Consider the following 15,787-nt stretch of genomic DNA (forward strand, 5'->3'; position numbering starts at 1 on the left):
TATTAGGTTTATTTAGTGTAAGCAAGAGAAATAAAAAATTAGCTTATGGAAAATGGACTGATTGTAGAGAATTCACTGAATCCCAGAGAACAGTAGAAATTAAGCCAGACCCAAGGAACCTCAGAGAATAGAAACTAGAACACCCATTCTCTCCAATTACAATGCCCCCTCATCTCTGGTAATAAATGACTCCAGGAGGCTCTGTCTCCACTTTTCGGCCTAGCAACCCCCCAAACTTTCCCTGATAATTGTACTTTGAAAAAATTCTTGCAAAGGACGCCGACTGGCTGAACCAGGTCTCATGACTACCCTTAGAAACATACTGGAGCCCTGGAGACACTCTGACTTTCGTTCTGGTGGTCAGAACACCAGGGATTATTTGCATGAGAAAGGAGAAAACACTAGCCAAAAGCAAGAGCTACCATAGCACCTCTAACTAGGAGTCACAAAAATAAAATGGATGTGAAACAGGACAATGTTATTCACACAAGGAACAAAGAAATGACAACTATTATTAACTTACCTGGTTGTGAAGAACTTACCAGTTAATCTGACCTGCTTGATGTGCCATCCTTTAATCTTAGCCAAATTCTGAAAATTCAAAAAGACAAACTGATTCCTATTCAACTCAGGCCATTTATTGAAAGAATACAATGCTGTTACAAGGATCCATTTCATGTAGCACTGAAAGGCTGTCTTCCTAAGTACACAGTACAAGACTGCTGGTATTAGGAAACCCTCTGCTCAATAAGCCACACATTCATCCTGGCTCCTCCCGTCAATGGAGGCATGTTGAGATTCTGAGTGATGGTTAGGCCAGGCTAAACACACACACACACACACGGGTCTCTTTTGGGTTTTGTGGAACCAAATATTGATAAATTTCAGTAACACTGTGGATCAGCACTCAACAGGTCACAATTCATGCCATCCTTTCCCAGTAGTGTACTATAGGGATTCCCCAAGCAGCAAGTTCCTGACAAGCACTCTAGCCACTCAGCAGGGGAGGACCTGACTAGAATTATCTGTTGTCAAACTATGTATCAGACCACATAAACATGGCTGTGACATGTGTGCTAAGCATGGAGCATCATACACAAAGCTTTTTTAAAAAAAATGGCTAATATTTTGGAAGGACAACTCTGCTATGGAATATGCTATCCATCTTGTTTCACAAGTGGAAGACTTATTAGGCTACACATATAACATTTCAGCCCCCATGCATATTTACCTGTCCCCTCAAAAATGATGAATACTTGAGAGCTACCTCATGCCACCATGTTATGAGAACAGCAGTAGATTCCACTATCTGGCATGCAAGGAAGTCAGTAGGAAAGGCTGACCATCAATATCATTCACATCACCACTCCCTGAGGACCATCATTAGGGCTGGGAAAACTTAGTGTGGGGAGTGGCTGTTGTGTGCAAGGGATTAATATTGTTTCCAAATTTGTACTGTTGCTATTGATGAACCAACAAAGATTCTGGAAATTCCTTTAGGATTGCTGATGTGAGGCACTAAGGGACATTAAGAACTGAGGTGGGCCAATGAAACTTACTTCACAGTTTATTGATAGAAAAGAACTATGGAGGTAAAAGAAGTTTTTTATTGGAGACGTATTTCCTTTGCACATAAGCCTAACCATGCTGTTTGTCTGAGTCAAAAACAGAATTTATGGCAATAGGTAATTGAATTTATACTTCTCTAATTTAGGAAATAATTTTTCTAGTTTTCTGTTCTTTTCCCATTGATCTGATATAGGTAGGTTGGAGCAGTACTTTTTCATGAGGTGCCATTAAAAGCACAATTTAAAAAAAAAACCTTCATAGTTCTATAAAACTGACATTAGTACAAAGTAAAATTGTAACTGTAAAAGGAAAAAAAGTCATCAGTAGATCAATTATCTACAGTTTCTATTAGCTTTTTGGTGTGTAAGCTTCCAATAAACATCCTTGAATAAGTTTACAACAAATTTGTATGTATTTTGCTGCCTCTTAGGCTTTTAGGAATTCCAACATGTCCAATCCATAGGTGCTTATTAAATGTCTAGGTATCTGACTTACATAAAATTTAAGAACCCTCTGACTTCCAAAATACTTTTTAGGTAGCAATGCTATGGACCAAAGATCCCAGAAACCTTTCTCCATTCAGCTCTGCCATTATAGGCTGCACCATCCTGTGCAAACCACTTCAAATCTTTGGCTTTCAGTCCTCCTTGCCTGCATAATAAAGTGGTTGAGCCAGATGATCTAATTCTTTGAATAATTCCTGGACATGGAATTGGTTTCCATGGAAATGTATTTTATTTTTTTTTGTACTGGGAATAGAACTCATGACCTTGTGCTTGCCAGGCAGGCACTGTGCCACTGAGCTATATCCCTAGCCCAGGAATTTCATATAAGAACTGAAGTTCAGTGCAATTGTGAAGCAATGTTTATAATGAATTTTGGTCTTTATGGTAGGAATTTTATTTTTTTTAAAGGCTGTAAACTGAGAACTACACATCAAGCTGTGGAAAGTTGGTGATGTCCCACACACCTGTATCTGGAAGCTTTGTAAAGTCCAAATATAGGCATATCATTTCCAAATGGTTACATATTTTGTACTTTTTATAAAAACTTATAATTAGATATCAGAATGTGGCTTTTAAGTTATTAAAAAATTTGCCTACTGGCACAACTTTCTCCACACACAACATACAAACATACATAATTACATTCTCAGACTTTCTCTCCAGTAAGAATCCTGATACTGAATTGGGACAGTATTTTAGCTCAAGCTTTCCACACATTCCTTAATTTTAGGGTTCCTGCAGTTTATTTCTTGTATGAATTCTCTGGTGTTTAGTAAGAGCTGAGCTTCGACTGAAATTTTTCCCACATTCCTTACAAGAATAAGGTTTTTCTCCAGTATGAATTCTTTGATGATCATGTAGGTTGGTTTTCTTCCGGAATGCACGCCCACATTCATTACATTCATAGGGTTTCTCTCCAGTGTGAGTTCTCTCATGCTGAATAAGGGATGAACTCTGACTGAAAGCTTTCCCACAGTCAATACATTCATAGGGTTTCTCTCCAGTGTGGGTTCTCTCATGTTGGGTAAGTGATGAACGTCGACTAAAGGCCTCTCCACATTCATTACATTCATAGGGCTTCTCTCCTGTATGAATTCTGTGATGCTCTATGAAACTTGTACTCCTTTTGAAAGCCTTTCCACATACATTACATTGATAAGGTTTCTCTCCAGGGTGAGAAATAGACTGCTGATTAAAGACCTGATCACAATTATAGGGATTCTCTCCAGTATGGATCCTCTGATGGTCAGTGAAGTCTGAAATGTGACTGAAGTCTTCCCCACAGTCATTACAATGGTAGGATTTCACCTCAGACAGTGTACTTTCATCTTGAGTAAGAGAAGAGCTGTGCTTAAAATCTATGCTGTAGTTATTGCTTTGGTAAGGTTTGCCTCTTTTATGAATCCGCATATGTTTATAAAGGGATGGGCTCTGACCAAAAGCCCTTCCACAAATGCTACATTCAAAAGGTTTCTCTCCAGTATGAGTCCTCTCATGTTGGACAAGGGAAGAACATCGACTAAAAGCTTTCCCACATTCCTTACACTGGAAGGGCTTCTCCCCACTATGTGTGACCTCATGTTGAGTAAGGGATGTACCATGCCTAAAAGACCTCCCACATAAATTACATCGATAGGGCTTCTCTCCAGTGTGAATTCTCTGGTGTTGGACAAGAGAGGAACTGCGCTGGAAGGCTTTCCCACAGAGACTGCACTGATAGGGTTTCTCTCCTGTATGAGCATTCTCATGCTGACCTAAGGATGAGCTATGCCTGAAGGCTTTTCCACACACATTGCACTCAAAAGGTTTTTCTCCAGTGTGAATCCTCTGATGCTCAGTAAGCTGTGTCTTCCAGAGGAAAGTTTTCCCACAGTCAGGACATTCATGGTGTTTCTTGCCAGGATAAATTCCCTGACCTGTACCATTGGGGAAAGTGTCTTCTCCTTTATGAGTTTTCTCATGTTTAGTAAGTGATGATCTATGAATAAAGGCTTTTCTACATTTATTACATTTATAGGGCTTCTTTTTTGCAAGGCTATTATTCTGATTAAAATCTGAATTATGTCCAAAATTGTTTCCAAATGTTCCACATTCACTAGGCCTTATTCTTGAAGGAATGTTCAGTTGTGGAATCAAGTCTATGTTCAATCTAGAGTTTTCAACAAATTTATTTTGCTCAAAATTTTCCTCTAGGGTGGTTATTTTTTTCTGTGTAGACACATCTGGCCCCAGATATTGCCTCCAATTTTCCTGGTGCCTCTCTAGCTGGCTACTGACATCCCAGGCATCTTCTAATGTGACATGTGAGAAATCATCTGTACTATGGAATACTTCAGATGTGCAGTGCTGCAGCCTTGGTGATTTAGCTTCTGGCTTTGTCTTCCGGTCTGAAAGAAATGCAAAGTACAAAAATTCCCCATTTCTTCCTGTTGAAACAAACTCTTACAACAGCAATGAGGAAATGAAAGAGGCATAAATTATGCATGACTATGTTTTGAAATTAGTCCTGTAGCCTGTGGAGAAGTTCAAAATACAGGAAGGACTACTACAGAGAGGTGATAGTGAAGACTGCAGATCCAGAGTATGGTGAAAATCCAGCAAATTAGGAAAGCCCAAACAGGTGGGCTTGTTAGGGAACAAGGGTAAAAATGAGCATGGGAGTGTAGGCACAGATACAACTGGAACAGGATCACAGGCCATCCTGTAGGATTCTATCTGCTCTCCATGCCTCCTGTCCATTTTATAAAATCCCTCCCAAAATCTAGTTTCTTCTGTCTTTTTAAAAAAACAGTACTGGTGACTGAACCTAGGGCCTTTGCACTGAATGGTATCCCCAGCTCTTTTTAATTTTTGAGAGAGGGTCTCAATTGTAAGTCAGGCTGGGCTCAAACTTGAGATCCTCCTGGGCCAGCTTCTCAGAATGCTGGGATTACAGCTGTGCACTACACCATGCCATGTTATCTTTAAAGTAACTTCTGAGCTTCTAGGTCTTTAAACACTGTAGAGAAAATCTACAGCCAGTGATTTAACTGAAAATATTCTTTGATATATTTGGAGATCAAGGACTATACAAACTCAGGAAAGTCTTTCAGGGGCATCTTTGCACTTTCAACTACAGCTGTGGTTTTAGTCTGAGTACTGATTCTACACTAATCACCTTTGTTAACCAGAATGATTTATTTCAATCTGCTTAATAAATGGGTCTTTAAGTCTGTTTTTACCTCAGAATATTAATATCAGATGATAAATTAATTTGTAGGATCCAAGAATGGAAACTTTTAGAACTAAAGGACAGGAACCTTTCTGGAACAATGGAAATATTTCATATTGATAGGAATTTGGGTTAGAAAGAGAAGGCATTTGTTAAGAGTAATTCAATGGTATATATAAGAGGTGTGTTTTTCATTGTATGCAACATTTTCTTAAAGAAAGTAACTGTAAAAATACTGAGCAGTAATGATGTGTGTATAAGTGAAGTGTACTGTTGTCTGCAACTTCCTTAGAGATGCATCAAGTGAAATGGTTTGATGGATAGATGAAAACGTATGTGATAAAGCAAACTGCAAACATAAAAAATGTAACAATCTTGGTGGCATGTATACAGTGTTCTCTGAATGATTTTTACTCCAACTTTTCTATGTATTTGAAACTTCTGATAAAATGCTCTTAAGGGGTAAAAAACAATGAAGTGTCTCTAAATTCCCAAATTCTTTATTCTGAAAATAGAATCAATTTTAAATTCACAGAGCAAAAAATGTTTTGCCTTTTTTTTGTTTGTTTGGTTTGGTTTCTGTGGTACTGGGGACTGAACTTAGGGCCTTGTATTTACCAGGCAAGAGCTCTATCACTGAGCTATACCTCCAGTCCATTTTATTTTTATTTTTTTGGTCCTGGGAATAGAACTCAGGACCTTGTGCTTGCCAGGCAGATACTGTGCTGCTGAGCTATATCCCTGGCCCTAGTCCATTTTATTTTGAGACAGGGTCTCATTAGCTTCCCTATGCTGGCTTTGAATTTGTGATCCTCCTGCCTCAGCAACCTATGTGGCTGGGATCACAGGCCTGTGCCCTGTGCATAGCTCTATTTTTAAAGAATCCTTCTAAGGTCATTCAAGAAAATTTGTCAAAATGACAAGAATGAGAAAATTCCTTCCCCAGCTAGATTCCATATCAAATCGATTTCTAACTTGTGTTCTGCAACACACAATATATCAAAATATAATTAAGGGGCTGGGGATTTAGCTCAGTGGCAAAGCGCCTGCCTGGCAAGTGCAAGGTCGTGAGTTCGGTTCCTGGTACCGGAGAAAAAACCAAAAAAACAAAACAACATCAAAATATAATTAAATCTGAGTTTGTATAGTACAGATGATATGATTGGTTTGTCTGGTCAGGGAAGAAATAAATATAATGATATATATTAGGTTTTATGGATTAGATTTTCGAACTCAAAGAATAGATGGCTTTGTCTAAGCAGAATGTAATGAGGGAAAATATACGCTACTTCCAGGAAAACAAAAAAGATGCTGCACCTCAGGAAATTTTTCTTTAAACAAAAAGGTAATTCTGGAAGCTATGACAGATCTTTGAATCAAGGATTTTCTATTTCTTATACTAAGGTACAGGGAGTAATAGTAAGAAAGGGTGGTTTAAGTAGTTAAAATATTAAAGTCCAATATGTTCTATCAACTAAGAAATTGTTAAACAAAATATTGCATATCCATAGAATGGAATATTACTGAACAGTAAAAAGGAATAAATTACTGATATATGCTTTAAAGTGAATCAACCTTGAAAATACATTAATTGAAAAAAGCTAGCCATATGTTATATGAGTCAACTAATACAGAATGTCCACAAGAGGTGCATCCATAGAAAAAGAAAGTAGATTGTGGAGTAGGACATTCTTTAGTTACTCTTTCAATGTACTGCCTCAGGCCTGACCAAGCCATGTGACTGTTTGGTTCTGGAGGAAGTCTAGCAAAAGCATTGGTGGAAAAGAAAACATTGCAGAACCTATGTCTTTGTGGAAAGCTGTGAGGTCAACATTAAATGCTTTGCTAAGATATGCCCAAAGGATTAATAACATGATGGCTAACTAAGACTTATTTATGTGATAATTAAGTTGTACTGTCCTTGTTGATATTCTCCCATTTGCCCAGCTGCTTCCTTTGTTCTTTCTCAATAAAAGGTTACTGAGATTGCCAATCAAGGCTGCAGTCCAAGAGGCTGTAAGCCCCCTGATCCCAGAATTATGCCTCTCTTGTTTTTCTTGTTTCTCTTACTTTTCTATTCACTTGTGGGTACCTCGTTCTCAGGACCGGTTCATACTGAACAGAAATGGATTATTAATCTGACAGTAGATGAATGATTGCCAGGGGCTGGGATTAGTGGGGAGTTGGGTATGATTTTTAATTGATGTGAGTGGTGAAAAAGTTCTGATGTTTTGCATGACAAAGTTAACCATACAACGGTGATGTATACCTAACTTTGTGACATACACACAAATAAACAAAAACAAAAAAACAGATATGTACACTTTAAAAGAGTGACTCTTGTTGGATGTTGTGGCACATGCTTGTAATCCCAGTACTTGGGAGGGTGAGGCAGGAGGATCATAAACTTAAGACCAGCTTGGGCAATTTCAAGACTAGCATGAAATATATAGCAAAACCCTCTGTCAAAGGAGAAGGAGAAGGAAGCAAACTGGCTCTTATGGTATGTCAATTATACCTGGATAAAACCCTAATTTAAAAAATATCCACGGGCCAGGGATATACCTCAGAGGCACAAGTGCCTGCCTGGCAGGCACAAGGTCGTGAGTTCAATATCTGGTACCAAAAATGAAAAACAAAAACAAAAAATACCCGATATAAGGTCCGGCGTGGTGGCACATGCCTGTAATCCCAGCACTTGGGAGGTTGAGGCTGGAGGATCACTGCAAGTTTGAGACGAGCCTGGGCTACAGAGTGAGTTCAAGGCCAGCCTGAACTACATAGAGAGATGCTGTCTCAAAAAAAAAACCCCAAATCCAATGTAGATTATAAAAAATAAAGAATGAGCAATTCCACCTGAGAGTTATAGTAATCTAAACTCAGGACCTGGTTTAGAATTTACCACTACAAGTTAGAATGCAGGAAAATCTAAGAAGCTTCTCAAAGAAAGAAAATAATCTGGGTTGAAAGAAAAAGACTGAACTGATTATGGTGTCTATCCTCAGGGATTTCTACAGTCAAAGGCGGAAATGAGTAATAGGCAAGGTACCGCAATATCCTGGCTGGGGATAAAAGAGGACAAATTTAGGTTTGATGTATTCAATATGAGCTCTGTGGAACTTCCAAGTGGAAGTCCTGTGAAAAGAAAAAAGTGGCCAGAGTTTAAGTCAGGGAGCTTGCAGAGTCTACAGCAAAAACAGTTCTAATGACCAGAGGGAAGTCACTGTTTTAGGGAGGTAACAGAGACAAAAAGTAACAGAGGCTGGAGGGCAGATTCCTTAAGACAGCTTCACCTAGGGGAAAAGTAAGAAAAGACCTTACCACAGCTTGGATGTTAAATGTCCTTTTCCAAAGGCCCATGTGTCAAATGCATGGTCCCCAGGAGGTGCCACTGGGAGGTGGTGGAACCTCTGGGAGGTGGGGCCTTGGTCACTGGGTGTCTTTAATGGGGACGGTGGGACCCAAGCTTGCCTCTTTCCCTTTTGCTTTCTGGTTCATGAAATAAGCAATTTTCCTCTATGAGGGAATCCTGCCTTGATGTGTTGCTTCACCCCAGGTCCCAAGCAACAGTGCTGATCAATCATGGACTGAAACCTCTAAAACTGTCAACCAGAATAAACCTTTTCTCTTTATAAATTAATTTCCACAGACATTTATAGTGATGGAAATCTGACTACCAGAGACCTAAAGTCCAGAAACTCTTCACAAGGCAGAAGACTAGGAGAGGATGATACTACTGGGACATGGAGGGAGGCAATGGATCAAAGCAGCATAAAGGTGGGATGGCAAGATGATGTTGCTTCCCAGACAGGTGTTTCAGGATTAAGGCCAAGAAAAGGAGTTGGGGCCAGATGTGGTGGTGGATACCTGTAATTTTAGCAATTGGGAGGCTGAGGCAGGAGGACTGCCGTGAGTTTGACGCCAGCCTGGGCTACACAGTGAGTCTGAGGCCAGGCTACATGGTGAGACCCTGTCTCAAAAATAAAGGAGTCTGAAGGCAGTCACAAAGAGAGGGAAAAATCAAGGCTGCAATGTTTCCTGCAAGTCTGGGCCATCCAACAGTGAAAGCAACAAGACAAAGCAAGACATGATGGTTCATATCTGAATAAGAAAAGGCATCTCTACATAATGAAAGGAAGCTGAGGACACCAGAAAATAAAATAATCCAGCAAGATAGGCAAAGACGGTATTCTAAACCTGGCCAAATGATACTTTTAGGAATGAAAAAGGGGTAACTGTTTCTCTTGGACCTACTGACAACAGAGTACTCTCCTGGGGAAGAGAAGCATGGAGAGCTGTCACTCAGAAGAGTTCAGCTTCCTTGGCAAGTCTAGGAGCTCCTTAGCCAGCTCTTTCCAGATGCTCCCCCCACCTGTGCCATTGTCTGCACTGATTCCTACAGGTGAGCTCACACTTATTTACCTGGACAGAAAGGTCTTTGGATTTCTCCCTCTGATATCCACGGCTCCTCTCCTTGCTCCAATTTGAAGATCACCTCTGGCTTGGAAACTTGATATCCTGCTCATGGGTAAATACACAAGATTGTTTGTGCAAGTGGACAGAGAACCTTCCTACAATTCAGTCCTAGCTGTGGAGAACCACCTGGATGACTCTCCCTGAAAGAAGAGCAATCATCTCCATTTTGGCTAAACCTGTCCATGTTTTTGTGTATTGTTATGCGTAGAACTGGCTAAGTTTTGTCTTTATCCCCTCAATTGGCTTTACGCAATGCAAACGGGTCTAGCCAAGGTGCTGATGTGTAGTCTTTGAACCAAGGTGACAGGGCAATGTTGCCCCGCCCATAGCTCCCAAGAAGTATAAGTGAGCTAAGCCAAGAGAGCCATGCTGTCCACTGAGACAGGTATGATTTCTTAAGGTATAAAAAATTACTTATCAAAGGCAAAGCACTGACCCCAAAACATTAGATACTGCCTCAAATTGTTATGTAGATTACTTTCTGCATCTCTCTCTCTGCACACTGCAGAGGTGGCTTGAGGCCTCCTACCTAGCCCAGCTCATGGCACTTACATACTTCCTGACATGCTCACAGTCACTCATCCCCAAGCCACTCCCTTCTTCATGAATAAAACCTGAGTTTGGCCCTGTGTCCAGGCCTTTGTTCTGGTTAACCATCGTACTAGCTGGACTTAGGACCCCCTTGGATCCTCACAATTACAAATATGCCTTAGTGTCTTTATTCTCGCCATGCATTGCACTGGCAGTGGTAGATTAGAATGAACTTCTTAGGATTCCAGTAACTTTTCCATGAGATCACAAATGTGGATTTTTCCGGACTGTGACGAGGTCTAGAAGGGCTTTCTATACTAGTCTTGGTCCTCAGGAACTCTAAGGAAAAGAAAGGTGCAACTTAAGGAGTCATGCAATCAAAGTGGCTATGTCCAGTTCTGCAAAATAAAGACCTATCACCTGAAGAGCAGGCAAAAAAACCCTGGAAAGCTGGATCCCACAGACATGAACAAGCTTTGGCCCCTGGGCACCCTGCTCAGTTACCTGGGCTATCAGCACAGAGAGGGAAGTGGACCTTACCAAGAGAAACCAGGTGGCTGTAGTTCTCCAGCATCACATCCCTGTACAAGCTCCTCTGGGCAGAGTCCACGTGATGCCACTCTTCCCGGGTGAAGTCCACGGCCACATCTTTGAATGTTACTGATTCCTGTGGGATCACAATCTTGCTCAACACTGTCAATGTTCCCATGGCAATACTGGGAACACACTGTGGGATCTATCAGAAGCAGTGATCTCACGCTTGCTATCCTGAGGGGGTAATGTTGGGTCATAGATGCTAGTCATTCATACAGCGTTGTAAAGGATCTAGTGTGTCTGTCAAGAAGTCACAAGGGGCGATTTATCTTGCAAACCTGCATCCCCACTTACCTATCTTCCTGACTGCTTCCAAGCCAAGCTTTTTTATACAATCACTAATTCCTCACTGTCCATTCACCTCCTTTGTTATAAAACCCAGAGGTGGTGAAGAGTGAAAAGTGATAGCCCTTCTTTGCTCGCAAAACAAATCCATCCCCAGATAAATCACTCTCAACATTTTGGTTAATATACTTAAGAGTCTGTTGTCCCAAGTTTTACACACACACACACACACACACACACACACCAGTCTTGTTTTTTGAAACAACTATATGTATTGTTCCACAACTTGCTTTTTACATTTGATTATGTATCTTGGAGATCTTTTCATAGTGTATACATAGTTTCATCTTATTGTTTCACAGTTATGCATTACAGTTGTGTCTCAGGATACCTACTACCTAAAACTAACAGCATCCCACTGTAGGAAGAAAAAAGTTCAAGTTCTCCTGCCACTAATTAGCCATGCTGATCTTGCTGTTCTTTTTTTTTTTGGTTTTTCTTCCAGTACCAGGAATCTGACTCACAACCTTGCACTTGCAAGCCAAATGCTGTGCCACTGAGCTAAATCCCCAGGCCCTGATCCTGCTATTCTTGACAACACTACGCTTGGGGGACAAGTATCGATATATACCAGATTTCAAAGACTTGTACCAAAAAAAAAGTTAAGTACCTTAATGGTATTTTAAAGATGCTGATCACACCTAGAAATAATATTCTGGATACACTGGGTTAAATACTATGTATTACTAAAATTAACTTCACCTGTTATTCCTTACAATGTGGCTACTAGATAATTTAAAATTACTGCACATGCAGCTTCTATTTCTTTTGGACAGTACTGTTTTACATTATTCTAGATCTCTACCTCAGGCCATCCTCCCCAGGCTTCTGAATAATTTCTCAAGCTTCACCTCCTGTCATAGACACCATGCTTCTACCACATAGACTTTTAGCCCTGACTTCATTTTCTTTTTTTGTCTCCCTGCCTCCATATTCTATTCTGACCATCCTGTCCTTTCTTCCCTTAGCTCTATAGCAAAAATTCCTAGTCATCATTCTAGAAAGAGCTCAAGGTTTCCTTCCCTTGTGAAACGTTTCCAGATCCTCCATCTGCCTTGTTCTCCCTTCAGCATTTGGTCCACATCTCTACTCCAAAACTGCAGCCATCTATTCATGTTTTTGTCACTCAATTTCTCAAAATCCTTTGCATTTCAGAAAGGCCAGCACCAGTCGTGTTGTTCAGAATCATCTGCGCAACTTTTCTAAACTGTCTATGAGTGGAGGGCCCTACAAAGCATCTCTTCAAAGTTCCTCAGGACCAGGTGTGGTGGTGTGTATCTGTATCCCAGCACTCAGGAAGTTGAGGCAGGACGACTGCCAAGAGTTCAAGGCTAGCCTCAGCTATACAGCGAGTTCAAGGCCAGCCTGAATGGTATAGCAAGATCCTGTCTCAAAAAAAAAGTTCCTCAGGTGGTTCAAGATGTAAGAGCAAGAGAGATTTACTGAACATTCACCACAGGCCAGGCACTGAACTCAGTCACTGTGTGTACCCTCCTCACATTTCCTCAATGAGGTCTATCACCAGCCCAGAGAGCAGGTACCACTTCCTCAATGGTTGTGAAGCACGAACCTGGTAAGAATCACTGCCTAACACGCAGCAGACACTCCAGAAATATCTGATGAGTGACTGGTGGGTAGTTCTTGCTGAAGGGAAACAAGGAGTGGTTTTGAAGCTAAAATAATAATAACAATAATGAGTTAGAGCCAGGCATGGTAGCACATGCCTATAATCCTGGCACTCTGGGAGACTGAGGACAGGAGGATCCCAAGTTCAAGCCCAGCCTGGATAATGTAGAGACCCTGTTTCAAAACAAAAAAGGCCAAGGCCAGGGCCAGTGCCATGGGCCTAGGTTCAATCCCCAGTAAAACACACACACACACACACACACACACACACACACACTGTAAATCTTATGTGTATTTTACCACAATGTTTTAAAATTTTAAAAAAAGATATTGAAAGTAAAAAAAAAAAGTCTGTAATAAGCTGGTGCAAGTTCCATGCCTGTAGTCTCAGCTACTTGGGAGGCTGAGGCAAGAGGATCACACATTTGAAGCTAGACTAAGCAACTCAGATGTTTCAAAATAAAATGGGCTGAGGACATAGCTCAGAGGTAGAGTATTTGCCTGGCATGTGTGAGGCACTGGTTCAATTTCCCATACTGTAAGGAAAGAAGTCTAAAAAAAATTAATTTAAAGGAAAAAAAGGAAAAATCTATTTTCTTATATATATATATGCTCATAATATGGTATATTTTAATAAAATAAAAGCAATACAAGACAGAAAAGCCAGGAAAAGAACCTTACTCTTGAAATCAATCTCAGTGGAACAGGTCTGGATAATCCTAACATTGTTTTAAGGACAAAAATTTAAGAACTGTTCAGTGTAAGGGACATTGCTTCATGCAATTACTGTATCACAAAATTAGGGTCACTGTAGCTGGAAAATATAATTTCTGCCTCATGAGGAACAGAAAGTATAAAATTGTTGCTGGGGGTTAAGTGGTTTTGAATGTCCACTCGTACAATACATTCTCACCTTAGGTTTACTCTGGAGCAGGGAAAAAGGAGTTGGACAGCTCCTCCAGAGGCGCTCACAGCCTGGTACAGAGACAGATAGGTAGGCATGCCACTGCAAGGGTGTGAGAACAGTACTGTCATAGGCTTTCTGGGAGTGGAGAAGGGCCTGTAACTTTACTCTAAGGAAGATGCATCTGAGCGAGGCTTAAACACCAGATCTAGTCAGCTTAGGAGGCTGGGAAAGAGGACCTCTGGATAGGTGAGCTCTGATGTCCTTGATCGAAAACCCCCTGACCTGATTTAACAAGAGGCGTGGTCTCCCGTGGTGATCCAGGAGCATTGTGTCTGAATGTGGATGACCTAAGCCAAGTTTCACTGGGTCTGTTCTTCGTGATGATCTACCACAGAGCTCTTAGGATCTGAAGTCAGCAGAGACCAGGCTGTGGTCCCTCTCCGTATCTTCCCTATCAAGGTAAAACACCATGACCTTCTTCATGGAAAATACCATTCTCCTCTCTAACTAAAAATGTAATATATATATAAAATGAAAAAAAAAAGTGAACAAGAATGCAAAGTGTTTATGCAGATATAGCTGCCAACAATCCTAATGATACTGATGACTCTAAGGGGACATCCCACCTCTACCATCGCTGTCACTTCTTCCACTTCAGGCAGAGCCACTGCAGATCTTTAATTACACTTGGGGGAAGGTCCTACTCCTCAAAACACCTCTCCAAAGGACCTCCAACTTCCTAACATTCCCCTATGATTCATCATGCATGGTAATCTTTATATCTAACAAAAAGTTGCACTAGTTTCCTGCCCAAAATTATCAGCTCAAGCTGCTCCTTGAATGTACCAGACATACTAAGACTGTTCCCTCTTCCTACCATGTTCTTCTCCAGACATCTGCATCTGAGACTTCTTCAGCTCCTTTTAGGTCTGCTCAGATGTCCCCATCTCAGTAAGGATAAGGCTTCAGTGCCCTGACCATTCTATTTAAAACTGCACCCCTATCACAGCTCCCCACCTACCCACTCAATCTCCGTGACCTTTCTTTTTCTCTTAAAACTATCATCTTTTAGGATACTGTAAAATGTACATATTTAATTCTTCTCTCTCCCATTTTGAGAATACAAGCACCATAAGAGCAGTCTTATCAATTTTGTTCACTAAAGTTACCCAGGTGCCTAGACAACTGCCTGACACATAACAAGGGCTCAATGACTTGTCTCTTGAATGAATGAATGAAACAAATCCAAACTCCTTTCTACTTATTATCAGTAACAGAGAGCGGTTTCTTGAATATGTTCCCACACCTTATCTCTCAACTCTCCTGAGAGTCAGTCAGCTCTATTCCTAACCTCTTCATTTTTATTGCTTACACTGTGTTTATTCAAAGGACTGATTCCTTCCACAGAATTTCTTGACCTTTCTCTGAACTCGGAGAAGCCTCTCTCTAGTGCTATACTTCTGTTAGAGGCTGTTCACCCCTCCTGAACGTAGCTAGGGAAGCAGTCACATGACTTATTACTCAGTTTTGCACTCCCCTGAGGACCATGCTTAGAGAAGCGGAACTACTGACAAAGGGAAATTTCGACCTAAAAAGTCCCACGGTAGGTCCAGTGTTTGCTCTGTCCTTCATCTCTGACAGACACCTGCAGTTTGTGTTAGATAATTCAAGAGAACCATCAGATGATTCCAGGGCAATGTAACTGAGTCAGAGTACTTAGGAAACAAGGCTGTAAATGTGACGTTTAAGGTGGTCTCTCAAATTCACTGCTCAAAATACATATCCACTTTCACCACTAAAAAAAGGCAACCATCCTTCTGAAAGGACCATTTCCCCAGATGCGGCATTGAGTCATCCCAACTCTCACAGCCTTCTGAGGGATACTTGGTGTGTAAAGGTGAGAATGACAATGACCTGCTCTGGCTCTCTTCAAACCAACCATCTTCCTCTAGTATTACTTGCTTTATTCCTTAAAGGTCACTCCTATCAAACAAGTAGTTTGAACATTTATATATATGTATA

The 15,787-nt window shown here is 40.8% G+C and overlaps 1 protein-coding gene across 7 annotated transcripts in view; it reads right to left on the reverse strand.

The window, feature by feature from the left end:
• Nucleotides 1–616: 616 nt before the first annotated feature.
• The window catches only part of Zfp90 (ZFP90 zinc finger protein), a 25,699-nt gene continuing 10,528 nt past the window's right edge, over nucleotides 617–15,787 (reverse strand). For all 7 annotated transcript variants that reach the window (XM_005403575.2, XM_005403570.2, XM_005403572.2 and 4 more), the window contains 3 exons: nucleotides 10,834–10,960; nucleotides 9,709–9,804; nucleotides 617–4,462 (listed from right to left, as the gene is read on the reverse strand). In XM_005403575.2, the coding sequence (XP_005403632.1) occupies nucleotides 2,802–4,462; nucleotides 9,709–9,804; nucleotides 10,834–10,960 (1,884 nt within the window). In that variant the 3' untranslated portion in view covers nucleotides 617–2,801. The remainder of the gene's footprint in view (nucleotides 4,463–9,708; nucleotides 9,805–10,833; nucleotides 10,961–15,787) is intronic.

This window comes from Chinchilla lanigera, unplaced genomic scaffold (assembly GCF_000276665.1).
Source record: "Chinchilla lanigera isolate Chin_1 unplaced genomic scaffold, ChiLan1.0 scaffold00083, whole genome shotgun sequence".
NCBI classification, from domain to species: domain Eukaryota; kingdom Metazoa; phylum Chordata; class Mammalia; order Rodentia; family Chinchillidae; genus Chinchilla; species Chinchilla lanigera.